Source organism: Medicago sativa, chromosome 8 (assembly GCF_051527215.1).
Source record: "Medicago sativa cultivar Bolivia chromosome 8, Bolivia_mono, whole genome shotgun sequence".
NCBI lineage: Eukaryota > Viridiplantae > Streptophyta > Magnoliopsida > Fabales > Fabaceae > Medicago > Medicago sativa.
The window spans coordinates 93,010,288-93,024,460 of NC_140756.1; the positions used below are offsets into that span (position 1 = coordinate 93,010,288).

Here is a 14,173-nt window from a genome sequence, read left to right on the forward strand (position 1 = left end):
CATCATTTAAATTTTTTAAAGATTAAATTAATACCTTTTATTTTTCATTGAACAAATAATTATTTATTTTCTCTAGACCAATTTTTTGGTGTCAATCGGATATCCGCCACAGACAATTGCAAAGACTAATCTCTCGAGTCAAATATGACCACAATCGATGACAAAAATCTCCATAAATAAATTTAGACTTAAATGCACTTTTATTCTACCTATTTTCAAAAAATAATGAAATTATGATCAAACCATTTTAAAAATTAGTTTTTTGGTCCCTCAATTTCACCTTTTTCTGAATTTTGATCTCTCGTCTCATTTTTTGGGTCATATTGAATAATTATGTGGCATATTCATCAATGACATGCAATGTTTTTTAGGTCTTTTTTTGCCGACGTGGATATTCACTATTCAGGATGGTTATATAAGCTCTTACACGCCATTAACGAATATACCACATCAATAAAAATTACCCCAAAATGGGATGAGCCGATGAGGGGTGAAAAGTTTAGAAAGTGAAATTTTAAAGTAGGGGATCAAAACTTGTTTTTTAAAATAGGAGACCAAATGCATTTAAGGCAAAGTTGCCAAGGGCGTACATAGAAAACTTCTTCGGCATGAAAGATTTCCTTCGCTCTATAAAAAAAGCATAGTAAGATGAAAAGAAAAAAAAAGAAAAAAAGACAATTTAACACAAGACAAGATGGAAGGCTTCCTTCTATTCTCTGAGACTCTTGATGAAGGACATAGATTTTAGAGAGTACAGAAAGAAAATTAGTGATGATCTTTGCTCTCTGCTAGATTCGAACCGAATACATCATGGAGGGTTAGAACCAACTTCTAACCAAGAATTTAGGGAAACCGACAGATTGATGATGATCTATTTGAGATGAACTGGTTGTTTTGAAATAACAATTTCCTTTCCATGGTAAAAACTGCACGTCCAACCAAAAGCTCAAACTAGAAGCCTCCAAACAACCTCCTCACCAAACATGTTAGAAATCCTTCTTAAATCAACGATTAGATTTAGTTGAACTGAAGAACGAGGAAACTTTGTTGCTACAAAATCAAGTACATATGTAGCCTTTTCCGTTGTACTACAACAGTATGCTATAGAAACGTGCAAAGTCATATATTTCTTTGCCAATATCATTTCTGACAAATAGGAAAACAAGGGATCTGATTATGATTCTTTAACTCCAAAATATTTCTAGATAAAGGGGTCTGCAATTGAAAATTCTAAATTCTGAAACAAAATGGAGGTTTTGGAACAAGGATCCTGCAGTTTTTTTGTTTCCAGAAAGAGGCTGCAAAGGTAACGAACTTTATTGGCGCTATATCCTATGCGCAAATGAATGATAATATATAATGACATAATATAAATAGCAAAATGATGATGCCTGGACTGCACCAGCATCCATCCCAGAGTGAACTATGACAAGACTCCTTAGGAGATCAAAATAATTTAGAAACAGGTGCATGAAGCAATGTTTTTCTCCCTTTGACTCTGGTAGTAGCCTAGCCGCTCATGCTGTCAGTAAAACAAACAACATCTACTGCTGCTCCTACCTACTTGTAAGACATTGAATTGAACTTCTATACATGAGTGTCCATAGGATAACAACCAAGAACACGAAGAAATCTCGCAAATTCCTGAAATGTAAATACCAACACACAAAACAATTTGAGATAGCATTTGATCTGAAAGCAAAACATATGGTTGAAGTCACAAAAGAAAAATAACACCTTTGTAAAAACATGGTGAGGACTACAGAAGGGTTTTGTGATTATGTATGGATTCATTTATTGTAGCAAAAGGAAATTTAATAATGAATCATGCAACTGATATATGGAAGAAAATTAACTAACTGGGAAGCTGCTTAACAAGAAAAAGTTAAGGATGCGGCTTTCCTAGCAACGTTGTGGAATAAGTTGGATCAATCAATTAGGAAAAAAAAATATTGAGAAGAGATAAGGTGACTGGGTGGTTTGGCGGAGGGACATAGATGTTAGAGTGATAAAGAGGTCATAGGTTATACTCTCTCTGCTAGCAGAATAACAACTATCAACTGTCATTCAAAAAAAATTAGGGAAAAATATTAAACTGAGTTGGTCATGGACGGACCTGCAACTGTCCTAAAGCACTTTGTGCACGGGGTTCTGCCATTGAAGCTTCAAAATCGATGTAGAAGAGATAGTCAAAATACCTGCCACCACAAAACGTTTATTTCCGGATCATACAATTAACTTCCACGCAAAATTTCAGAATCATTAACAACGAATTACAGCCAAAACAATAGCTTTGAAAATCGAATCGTCTAGCCTAACCAAAAACCTAGCAGATATCAATTCATTTTAAACCAAAAAATAGGCTTATCTCAGAACCGCGAGAATCATAAAAAACTGGTCCAAGCCAGTGTTCAGAACCAGTTTGAACCCGCCATTTTTCCATAATCTAGTAATGTGAAATGGTGAATGATAAAAGGGATTTCAGCATATCATGAACTACAACATACTCCTCCCTTCTTGCCTATTAGTCTGTATACTCTATCCACACACCCATTATCTTCATCAATATTGTTGTATATAGTATGCAAGCACTTGTCGTTGTTCAATTTGTGTTTAAACTAAAAAAATTACACACTAAATTCAACTATGGAAAACCTCAAATAGGGAATAAATTTACTCACTTGGCACTCCCTTCATTTGAATCATCAACAACCCTTAACGGACGCTGCTTCAGTGGGCGACTCTCTATCTGAATTAAAATAGTAAAAAAAAACAAGCAATGAATGAATGTCCGTTTTTAATTTCAAAAGTTCAACATCAAATTAATCAACTCACCTTTGCCAAATTAATATTCCTCATAGAAAACACTGAAAGAGCTTTGAATAGTACACCTGGACCTTCTTCTATACTGAAAACAATGCTAGTCTGAAGAAAAATCATGAACTCGTCAGCGATTCAAAAAGTAAAATTATATTTAAACACAATTTGTATACCTTATAGGGCCGGTCAGTTCCTGGAATTATAGGCTCCCTTGCAAGGACCAAGAAACGAGTAATGTTTGCATCATCGTCCTATGAGGATAGCAATGAAAAGGTCAACTTTAATCTTAACTTAAACCAACAAAAACTACTATACAACTACTATGCAACTGATTTCTGTCTCAAAAACTAAGAACTAGGTTTTTTTTTTTTAAGAATTCAAACTAGCCCACCGAAATTGGCACCAGGGAGAATCAAACTTGAGACCTTGAGAGAAGCACACTCCAATGTCCCAAGCCAATACCACCAGGCCAACCCAAGTGGGTTGAAAACTATTAACTAGGTTAAATAAGACCCCAAAGTCATAATCATTTGTAGATGGGAAATGACAATCATGGTACATTTTTAAAGATTGGCTCATACATCGGGAAAATATTAAATAAACATTTTCCAATCCTAGCTCAGAAGGGAAAACAGTAATTTGGAAGAGGCATCAACTCATATAGCATTGCATGCAATAGAAACCATTTAGTGAAAAAACTGAAAACATAAGCTACGGCAAAGTTCTTTAGCAGCTCAATCATCAAAAACGTGTAAATGAATTATTACCTGAATTCCTTCTGCAAGAATGTCCAGGCCATATATTTTTGCAGCTCGGGAACTTGCAATAGCTCCGTTGTGTCTTACACAATTTATTGCCAGTGTCTGTCCACAAGATCCTATTAGTTAAGACATGTCACTTTAAAACCTAGATACATACTTTTAGACAAAATATTGATAATATACTTTAGCAGCAGCAGCAGTATCATGTGCACCAATTTTGTCAACGCCTAACTCATTCAGCACCATCTCACACTGAGCAAGAGCCTGCATGTAAATATATTATAACATCATTTTAAAATTTCAGAATATATTATGGATTGGTATTTTGTTCTAAAAAGGTAATACTATTCTAGTGATACAATTTGCAGTCTCAGGAGTCTGCAATCATTAACCAGGTTAAAACCTGAAAATTGGCATGTAGAGATATGCCAGTAGATTCCAATAAGAAATAATCCCTATATAACTGATAGTGAAGAAGGTTGATGCAATCCAATAAATTGTAATAAAGTGAAGTCACTACAATTTCAAAGTATAATCACGCATATCTATGCAGTGTGTTTGAATAGGAAACATAATGCATCATCTTTGTTCACTCTTTACCAAAATGGCAAAGATAGAAGAGAGTTATACAAAATACATAATACATGGTAGCCAACCTGAGGATGACTCACGACACTTTTGAGCTCCTCTTTTGCCACGCCAGGCAATCCTAAGAGACAATGGTTAACACGCAACTGCACCTCCCCAACAATGTGCAACCTATGTCGAAGAAGTAAGTCATAATTGCGGTGAATGCTTCCATCTATAGAATTTTCAATCGGTAGAACAGCTTTATCCACCAACCACAATTCAACTGCCTACAGGAAGAATACAAATATGTCAATGCAACAGTTATAACTCATAAATTAAAGCACCAGGTGGGGAGAGGAGGAAGGCGAAGATATTGGAACCTTAAATGCAGCTTCAAACTCGTCACAAGGTACGGTCTCACATTTTGGATATGCTTTCAAAGCCGCATCCTCACTATATGCTCCTGGAAGTCCCTGTATCGAGCAACTGACTAGTTAGCAAAGGAAATAATGACATGGATGTTTCAGCTGAATAGGGTTTAGAACTATTAAGCATGATACCTGATAAGCCACGCGCACCTTTGATCCATCGCTTGCAGAAGAAGAAACATCAATTGATGTTAATGGCTCTGCAATTACACAAGTTACATAATCATACTAAAATGTGGGTAATATAGGAAAGGGAATTAAATCGCATTAATACGAACACCTCTTTCTTAGCACGCATACTGGCTATGGCGAGCATAGAATCATAAGTTGCATTCATTATATTACAAAATTGTGTCGATCTACATGCTGGCACATGTATGGTAGCACAAGTACACGGATCAACATGTAGTTTATGACAAGTAGGGTACAATCTTGCAGATTAAAACCATAAGGTATAGACGTATTTACACTAATTTAAGCAAGATCAAGGTGATGCATTATAACTCTTAATTATACTATACATTCAACGAAAACTACAATATCATTAGCATAGTATCATCAGACGATAACAATGATCATTAAATTACACATATAATGTTTTTTCGATGATCATTAAATTACACATATAATGTTTTTTTGTAAAACATGTTCTGGATTGGATCATTCATAATATCTGAATTAAGACTATGAGTATCATCAGACGATAACAATGATCATTAAATTACACATATAATGTTTTTTTGTAAAACACGTATAATGTTCTGGATTGGATCATTCATAATATCTGAATTAAGACTATGTAGCGCATGCTTGCACTCAAAAATCAAAGCCACTCACTCTCAGTTGACGCCATCACACCGTGTCAACATTTCAGGCTTTCTCACCCTTAGTCCACTACATATCGCCAAAATGACAGAGGATGTACATGGTTAACCTTGTAGAGAATCTGGTGTTCTATATCATTACTAGTCTATTTCCTTTCTGCATATCTTACCTACGAAGCACCGACATAGACACTGGATACAACACATGGACATCGGTAAAAATTTGAAAAAATTAATTAATTAAATGTAAGCACATGTGTCGCCAACACGTGTCAAACACCAAATACACCTTCCATCAAAAATGTTTGTCCAACAGAATATCTTAATAACACAGATGTCAGCAATTACATAACAAAATTATTTCCCCCAAATTCTAATTGGATATACATTAGTTGATATAATAATAATAATGATCATAACTCAATGGTGATAGAGCAATGAATCAATGATAAGAAGCACAACACAGCACATCAAAACAATGATAATAGTTGTTAAACATAATAAAAATTAAATTTGATATGATATGATATGATATGATATTATAAAAATAACTACTCACTGGGATGCATGTTGATGTCCTTATGAAACCCTTTGTTTTGAATGCGGAGAAGGGCATTATCATCAAGAAGAGAATGAACCAATGGTTTCTCATCTTCAACAGGAATGGCAGCTTTCTGAGCTAAAACACTCAAACTAGTACATTTTTGAACAAGTTGATATCTGAGATTCTCAGTCAACCCGCCAGAATGAGAATCCAATTGAGAATGAGGTTTGGAAGAAGAACCCCAAATGAATGTACCCTTATGAAGAACAAGATCAAAAAAAGCCATGAAAATCAAGCAAACGAAACAATCTACAACACTATAGTATTAGTATCAATGGAAGACAAGTTCAGTGTTCAGAATTCAGAGGCATCCATGACCATGAGAATTGGTTGGTTGTTGAGTGAGTAAATGGGATGAATGAATGAACAGTGTGAATGTGATGACCCTGGTTTGAGCTGAAATAGACAAACACACACACAGAGACACACGTATAAGAATTTTAAACAATGTTTGAGAATTTAAGAAGACCAACAAAACAAAACAAAACAATTCTTAAAGGTAGGTGAACTAAGGTAAGGTAAATATACTACGTTTCTTAAGAGACACTTTGTAACCGACCCAACCAGTTTTGTTTTCTTTGTTTATATTGTAAACGTGAGTAAATGAAAAACATAAACGACCACCTTTGATTGGTTGTTGTTGTTGTAGGAATAAAAAATAAAATAAAATTTGTGGATAGTCTAGATGGTAAAAGACTAGGACAGGAGTGAGTCCATATCCATGTATTTTGTCTAAATTTTGGATCAAATACATAAATTCTTTAAAAAAAAATTAAAAATATGTGAAAATTCGATGTACCATTTTAAGTTAAGAAATATGAGATGTACATACATTGTACATAATTGGATTACCAAATGATTGGTCTCCTTGTAAAGAAAATAAATTGAAGGTTAACGCAAAAAAGAGGGAAAAAACTACATAGTTAGGTGGATTCGAAGGACCGCAATTTTACCAAAAATAAAAAAGTGCAATGCATCAAAAATTGCTCAAAAAAATACAATGCATTTTAAAAAGTTATTTTTTATTTAATTAAATACTAATTCTATTTGGTTTTATTTATAAAAGACAATTGGTCAAAATTTAGACCAAACGTATCAAACTTTATTAACACAAATATCTTTTATAAATAAAACAGGAGAGAGTCTTTAAATTTTTTTATTTTGTAAAGTATTATATTCACCATTGTGTAAAATATTAAAATTTGTTCCGTGAGCATAATTTATTTAGTATATTCTTTCAAAAAACAAGATTATTTGGTATAAACATCGCATATTATATATGCAGTTGTCGAGGTTCAAACCTTAAATTTATCAACTTATTCACTTTATGGATGAGTTTCTAGTCACTAGGCTATTTGACCAAAATAGTTGTATTTAATTAAATAATTGTTTAATTTAATTAACTTAACTTTATTTAATTGAATTAAATTAAAATATAAAACTACTAAAAAGTGAATCCAATTTTAGAAAACCATTTGCATTTAGTTTTTTTTATTTGACTCAGAAAGTCATTTGCGTTTCTTTTTTCTTTTTTCTTTTTTCCTTTTGAAACAGACCATTTGCATTAAAACTATGGTGAAGGTGAAATGTATTGGATTATTTGGATATAAAAATAAGGTGAAACACATCCTGATTTTAAAAAAATGTTTATAATATCAAACATTATTACTTAAGTACATTTTTTTCTCCTTATTTATAAAATAAATTTGATAAAAAAAATATACTTATGAATTTTTCCTCCGTTTATAATAAAAAATAAAAAAATCAAGTCAAATGTGACAATACCTTATTTGCTCTTAATAAAAAAATATACTTATGAATTTTTTCTACGTTTACAATAAAAAAAATAATTCAAGTCAAATTTGATAATACCTTATTTGCTCTTAATAAAAAAAAGTATACTTATGAATTTTTTCTCCGTTTATAATAAAAAAATAATTCAAGTCAAATTTGATATTGCCTTTTTTTTCTCCTTTTATAAAAATTATAGTACCTTATTTGGTCTAAATTTGCTCTTAATTATAATATCTTATAAGGAGAAAAAATTCATAAGTATATTAATAATAAGGTCAATTAATATTGATTATAATACCTTGTTTGCTCTTAATTCAAGTCAAATTTGATAAATAAAAAAAATCATCAATTATATTTTTTTTTGAGCAAAAAAATAATCAATTATATTATAATCAATCAATTTTGTTTCAAATTATAATTATATGATTATACTTATGATACCTATTTTTAAGAGCAATGAATTTGAACATACCGCATCGATATCAAACCCTAATGTGAGCACATTTTATTTTATTATAATTGGATGCAAAATATGTAGTGGTGCAGTCATTATATGTTTTAAAGGACTAATTTAATAAAAAATGATGAAATGGCTATTTGATGGAAACCATGGGTGGTGGTGGTTGTGTGATTTTTAGTTTTCATGGACCATCCTATGTGGTAATAGGTATCTCCCTTTTAATAACTGTAATTAAACAAAACTTTATGATTATTAGTTGCTTTAACTCTCTTCAACTGCTTCCATATGAAAGGTAAGTTATGTAGGTAGGAAGAATGCACAAATCACCTACCAGGTATCAACAACTACACCTTTTCTGGTCCAAATACAAATTAATAGATAACTATTAATTTTAGTCAAAACAAAACTAATAATATTAATTGTAGTTTGTCAAAAAAAAAATTGTAACTAAGCAAGCCAAAAGCAAAATGATGATTGTAATCTAAATTCACTTATTTGGGTCAAAAAGTGACCATTTTTTACGCAAAAAGTGACCAATTTTAAAATAAAAAAATTTAATTGAACCAATATGTTTTGGCATGGTTGGCTAATAAGTCTCTTAAAGACGTGGTCATATATTTAGGTTAGGGATGTCAATTTATACTTGTAAATGAAGATTATTGCATGAGCATTGTCTCATTTGGAGTTTCAACAAGACAAGGATCAAAGATGGGAGAAAGACACCCCAATTTATACCATTTGTCCCTCAACAATTTACGGAAAATAACATTTGTATGTATATGTGTTCAAGTATTTTTACATGTGATTTTTATTTTTGTCACAAGATAACAATAATATCATAATGCTTTATTTGTTTTATTATGGTTAAATTTAAAAAAATAAATTACTACCAATATATTTAAATATAAATGAAATTTGACCTTTTTTTTTATGCTGGTGGGATCCCCACAAAGATGACATCCTAGTTTAGTTGTTGTTTGGAATTTGCATAGTACCTCCAATGCTGTTTTTATCCGTTTAATTACTCACTCACACTTGAACTAAAATAAGTGGGAGTTATTAGTTCAACTTCAATTATAAAGGGATTAAATCAAAGATTTATAGTATGTAACTTATATACTCCATGCACTTTTATATGAATGCATATAAAATAGAAGTAATGGATTATGGATGCTTTCATCCCATTACTTCAAATTGGGATGAGATGTGGTTCCATTGCTAAAAGAAACTCACTATGTGACAGATCATAAATCAAAAGATTAATAACAATAGTAGATTAACATGCAAAAGGAGTATGTTAAGTGTGCTTTAAAATAGATTATTACACAACCACATGAAAGTTAACACAATAATAAACATAAGGATCGCCGATAAACATTGCGAGACTATTTTATTGTTCACACAAAAGCACTAGCCTAGTCTCACTACCTAGGACTGCTACTTATTTCTTGTTAGCTCGCTCTTCACTCCAGTTCCTTCAGGAAATCTTCATTGTCAACCAACGCCTACACAAAAAAAAAAAATAAACATGATGTTAGAAACCTATAGGCATTGATGCATTTGTAATGTGGTCGTTCACCGACCGACCACTAAGGTTTTGTACGGGAGTTTGGAGGAAAAACAAACTTACAGTTTTCCATCCTTCTGGATCTAAAAAGGAAGTGACCTTTGTGTTAAGGCCAGGAATTGGCCCTGGTTGCATAGTGATCTCCCCTCCAAGCTCTTGTGTGACTAGGTTGACTACATCAGCACTCTTGTAGACATCATCAGTACCAATAGCAATCTGTTATATATTTTACCATTAGTCGTGCAGAGATGCGCAGAAAGCTAGTTCAAGCTTCAAGGTCGGATAATTTAACTTAGAGAAATGATATTTTGACAACCACTTTTTAACTTATGAACTAACCTGTGCATAAGCAGTTCCCTTAGAGTATTCCGTGACACCATAATTATATGTCAACTCCAACACAGTTGCCCCGTCCTCCTCTTTATACCCAAGTATAGCAATAGTGTACTGTAGGACATGCAACAAAAACATGTGTTTCTATGTTCATTTTAGACAATTTATGTGCACTATTGTAGTTGTATATATAATCTATGCTTTCTGATTAGAATGGCTTTGACATAAAAGATGTCACTGCTAATAACTACATTGCAAAGAAAGAGGCATGAGGAAACATCACCTTGTTCTCAGGATTATCAACCTTCCTCACCACCTTCAAGCCCAGAGCCTATGTAAATATGATCCATAAGAACATAGCCTCGGTTAATAAACCACATTTGGTTTAATGCATATTTAAATCATGACTCATCAAATGCAATTCTCTGATTCTATTTTGTACATACAAGCAAAAGCTATCAAATAGTACAAGTACTAATCTTGACTCTTCACACACATGAAATGCGCACAAAACAGCATTAAATAATTGAGATCAAATCATATCATACTTGTTCTTCCTAGAAATATGTCTTGGATTGTTACCTTTTCATAAAACTTTATGGCGCCTTCTAAATCACCAACGCGAAGCATTATTTGACAGAATGGGTCGTGAACTATAGGTCTTTGGACAAGTGCAAAAGTGTAGCCATCAGGATCCTTCACAAAGGCAATAACAGTTGTCCCACCCTGAACTGGACCAGCCTCCCTTGTGATGTTTCCACCTTTAGCACGAATGTGCTCAACCAATTTGTAAACCTAAAATAAAAATTGAAGCAAATGTTCATTCTCTTCACAAATCACAAGTTTATGTGAAGTTAGAATACTCTTGTCTTACATCTTGAGTTGCAATTGCAAAATGTCCAAAGCCATCTCCAACATCATACGAAGTCACCCCATAATCTAACAATTAATAAAATCATATAATTAAACAGTTTACAAGAATTCAAAGTAAATACTCCCTCCGGTCCTATTTACAAGAGACAATTAATTTTTTAGATACATTAAATAATTTATGTATGTGGTTTAGATTCTTGACTAGATACATAAATTATTCAATGTATCTAAAAAGTCAACTTTCTCTTGTAAATAGGACCTGAGGGAGTAAATTCATGTAGTAAGAAAAAAATAGTGATAATAAGGTTAGCAAAAATAAATTGAAAAAGGATATGAAAAAGGAAATTATATAGTAGTTAATGCATTGAAATTGTGTAATTAATGTATAATAATGTCAAAAACAGTTTCCTTTTATGGTAATAATTCCCTTTTATGGTATGCTTAACCGGTGCCCCGGGGCACCGGTTAGGAGGACCCAAATAACAATAGGGGTTAAATATGTTTTTATTTCTTATAAAATTCATCCATACAAAAAGTCCTTAGAAAATAGACGATTTTTCAAGTTTAGTCCTATTTTGCTAGACTAAAACATTCATTTTTGTCCAATAAATACAATTCAAATGATAAAAGACTAGGGTGACATTTGATCTGTTAGAGGAGCAGGTTCTAATTCACGATTTTCCATTTCTCCGCACTTAGTGTATGAGTTTTGTCACTAAGCTCTTTGAAAACACCCATCTTGTGTAAGTGACTAAAAACAATCATTTTTTGCAACAAAAAAAAAATGTTTTAGTCGAGCAAAATGAGTAAATTAAACCACCAAATTGGTCCTGTCTTTATAAGTCACTCTCAAATTAGTCACCAACTCTATTAATATTTTAAAATAGTCCTTGTCTTTGTGAAAAGTTTTTCAATTAAGTCTCTCATCATGTGACAAAAACAAAGAGAAAGAGGTCTAATTGAGAAACTTTTGACAATATTTCAAAATAGTCAATGTCTTTGTCAAAAGTTTCTCAATTAGGTCGATATTCATGTGACAAAAACATAGAGACAAGGATTTAATTGAGAAACTTTTGACAAAGGCATGGACTGTTTCGAAATATTAATAGATTTGGGGACTAATTTGAGAGTCACTTATAAAGACATGGACCAAATTGGTGGTTTGCTCCAAGCAAAATAGGGGACTAAAATTAAACAAAATTTATGTAGGACTATGTGTTAATTCAAGGCTTAAATATGCAGCTTTCTCGTTGCAATTTTGGCCTCCTAATAAAAAAAAATAATAATAATTCCTCTATCTTTAGAGAAATGCACTCTTGTCTGTCTCCCGTGAATTCATTTGGCTGAGAGAAACTCTCTTCAACCTCAAGGAACTCGGTTCGAGACTGGACACCAAGAGAAATATGCTATTTTGACCCTCTAACGAAAATATGCTTTTTTGACCCCTTTATCTTTAGGGAAATAAGATATTTTGACTCTTTATTTTTACAAAGAGTTGCGATTTTGGCCCTCTGTTCTTCTCAGCAACTTTGCAGCGTTTTATAAAATTAAGTGGTAAAATTGTTTTTTTTTTGTTAGGGCCAAAATCAAAATTGTTAAGGGGTCACAAATGCATTTATGCCTTAATTCAATTTATAAAATTTACATAGGAACTAAGCTTAAACAATCATAATTTTATAGGACCTAAAATAAAAACATAATTAATCCTTTTTTTTAACAAATAAAAATGATATATATAATAAACAACGGTGAATCATTCCACACAAGGTGTGCAGAAAGAGAAACACCTGCAAATATTTACAGAGTCACGGTCCCACAGTTAAAAGCACCAACCAAAAACAGTGAAACTAAATTACACGTAAATGCCCATAATTAATCCTAAAATTAATGAAGAGAAATAATACATATAAAAAGGAAATTAAAGGGTAAGTAGCAGAGTAACATACTATATGTTAATTCAACAGCAAAATGGGAATGTTCATCGCCAAATCCAACAAAAGCATTGGCATATTTCTCCTCAGGAACATCTCTCTGCCTCAAAAGTTTCATCCCAAGAGCCTCAGTATAAAACCTGAAAGAACCATATCCAAGACATTAGCATTTTAAGCATGCAAATACAATCATCTACTTAAAGTAAAAACAAAAGTTAAACATACTTAATGGTGCGTTCAAGGTCACCAACACGATAAACAACATGAAGGAAGCGACGGTTGTCTTTCTTTGGCCAATCCAAATCAATCTCAGCCATCTGCAACACATGCAAAAGTAATTAAGGCAATCAAACAGTGCAACGCAAACACATTCATATAACCAAACCATAAATAAGCTCAAAAACATGCAATCAGCAAAGGCAAACGGGTTAACTAACCACTGAACAGAGGAGTGAGGGATGTCTGTTGGTAAGGATAAATATCTTATCGCTAGTTTTTGCTATTTTTTTTTTTTTGAAGGATGCTATATTTTATAATCAAAAAAGTTCACACCAAGTATAAAATATTAATTTTTTATAAGCCAACGTGTCAATCGTGGCACCATCAATTATTTCAAAATATAATTATAAACGGTTGAGGTATTTTAAAAGAGTTGTGATATTTGACCAAAATTTGAGACAATTTTTGTGATAATTTTTTTTTTATATAAGAAAAATAGAGAGAAAAGGGAAAAGGAAATATAATATGAGTATTAAAGAGTTATTAATAAATTATGTACAAATATCATTTCTCATTTTAAATTAAGAGTGATGAGATAAATATGAACTAGACTCACGCAACAGAACAAAACTTGTTTTAAGTTTCGGTTGGGACCGGTGTCGACATACTCCCGTGACAACGGAGGTTTATTTACCATAAGAAAATGTTGGGTATTTTTAATGAATTGAATGATTTTGAATAGTGATTGATTGATGGAAACCATCCATTAAAAAAAATAAATGTTCTTTAAAAAAATCCACTCTAATCTATTTATATAAAACTATTTGTTTAATGAGTTTGGAGATATAATTTCTAGATTTTTTTTAAGGAAGATATAATCTCAAGATGTAAGACCTTATTAGCATTTCACAGTAATTATTTTGTGATTTATGTCAGGAGACAAGCAAATAGGGTAGCTCATAACATAGCTAGAGCTTCCTTATCTCATC

General features: G+C 32.2%; 2 protein-coding genes across 2 annotated transcripts; both read right to left on the reverse strand.

Moving 5' to 3' along the window:
- Positions 1-1,102: 1,102 nt before the first annotated feature.
- On the reverse strand, positions 1,103-6,440 carry ADT1 (arogenate dehydratase 1). The gene is made up of 11 exons (XM_085738560.1): positions 5,963-6,440; positions 4,712-4,779; positions 4,532-4,624; positions 4,238-4,438; positions 3,765-3,845; positions 3,588-3,683; positions 2,994-3,071; positions 2,836-2,925; positions 2,682-2,749; positions 2,117-2,198; positions 1,103-1,644 (listed from the first exon to the last, which is right to left on the reverse strand). Exons 1-11 carry the CDS (start codon positions 6,231-6,233, stop codon positions 1,588-1,590), a joined length of 1,185 nt encoding a protein of 394 aa, XP_085594686.1. The 5' UTR covers positions 6,234-6,440; the 3' UTR covers positions 1,103-1,587.
- Positions 6,441-9,520: 3,080 nt separating this feature from the next.
- LOC146903429 (lactoylglutathione lyase GLX1-like) lies at positions 9,521-13,468 on the reverse strand. Its single transcript, XM_085738563.1, has 9 exons — positions 13,403-13,468; positions 13,191-13,282; positions 12,981-13,105; positions 11,036-11,100; positions 10,744-10,956; positions 10,445-10,492; positions 10,168-10,275; positions 9,892-10,044; positions 9,521-9,766 (listed from the first exon to the last, which is right to left on the reverse strand). Exons 2-9 carry the CDS (start codon positions 13,280-13,282, stop codon positions 9,725-9,727), a joined length of 846 nt encoding a protein of 281 aa, XP_085594689.1. The 5' UTR covers positions 13,403-13,468; the 3' UTR covers positions 9,521-9,724.
- Between the last annotated feature and the right edge of the window lie 705 nt (positions 13,469-14,173).

Coding starts and splice junctions, on each gene's coding strand:
- ADT1 (XM_085738560.1), bottom strand. CDS start 6,233: ATGGCTTTTTTTGATCTTGTTCTTCATAAGGGTACATTCATTTGGGGT. Junction 2,199..2,681: donor TCAAATGAAGGGAGTGCCAA/GTGAGTAAATTT, acceptor TTGTGGTGGCAG/GTATTTTGACTATCTCTTCT. Junction 1,645..2,116: donor GTGCTTTAGGACAGTTGCAG/GTCCGTCCATGA, acceptor TTTACATTTCAG/GAATTTGCGAGATTTCTTCG.
- LOC146903429 (XM_085738563.1), bottom strand. CDS start 13,282: ATGGCTGAGATTGATTTGGATTGGCCAAAGAAAGACAACCGTCGCTTC. Junction 11,101..12,980: donor TGCTGTTGAATTAACATATA/GTATGTTACTCT, acceptor ATTAATTGTTAG/ATTATGGGGTGACTTCGTAT. Junction 10,493..10,743: donor CCATAAAGTTTTATGAAAAG/GTAACAATCCAA, acceptor ATATTTACATAG/GCTCTGGGCTTGAAGGTGGT.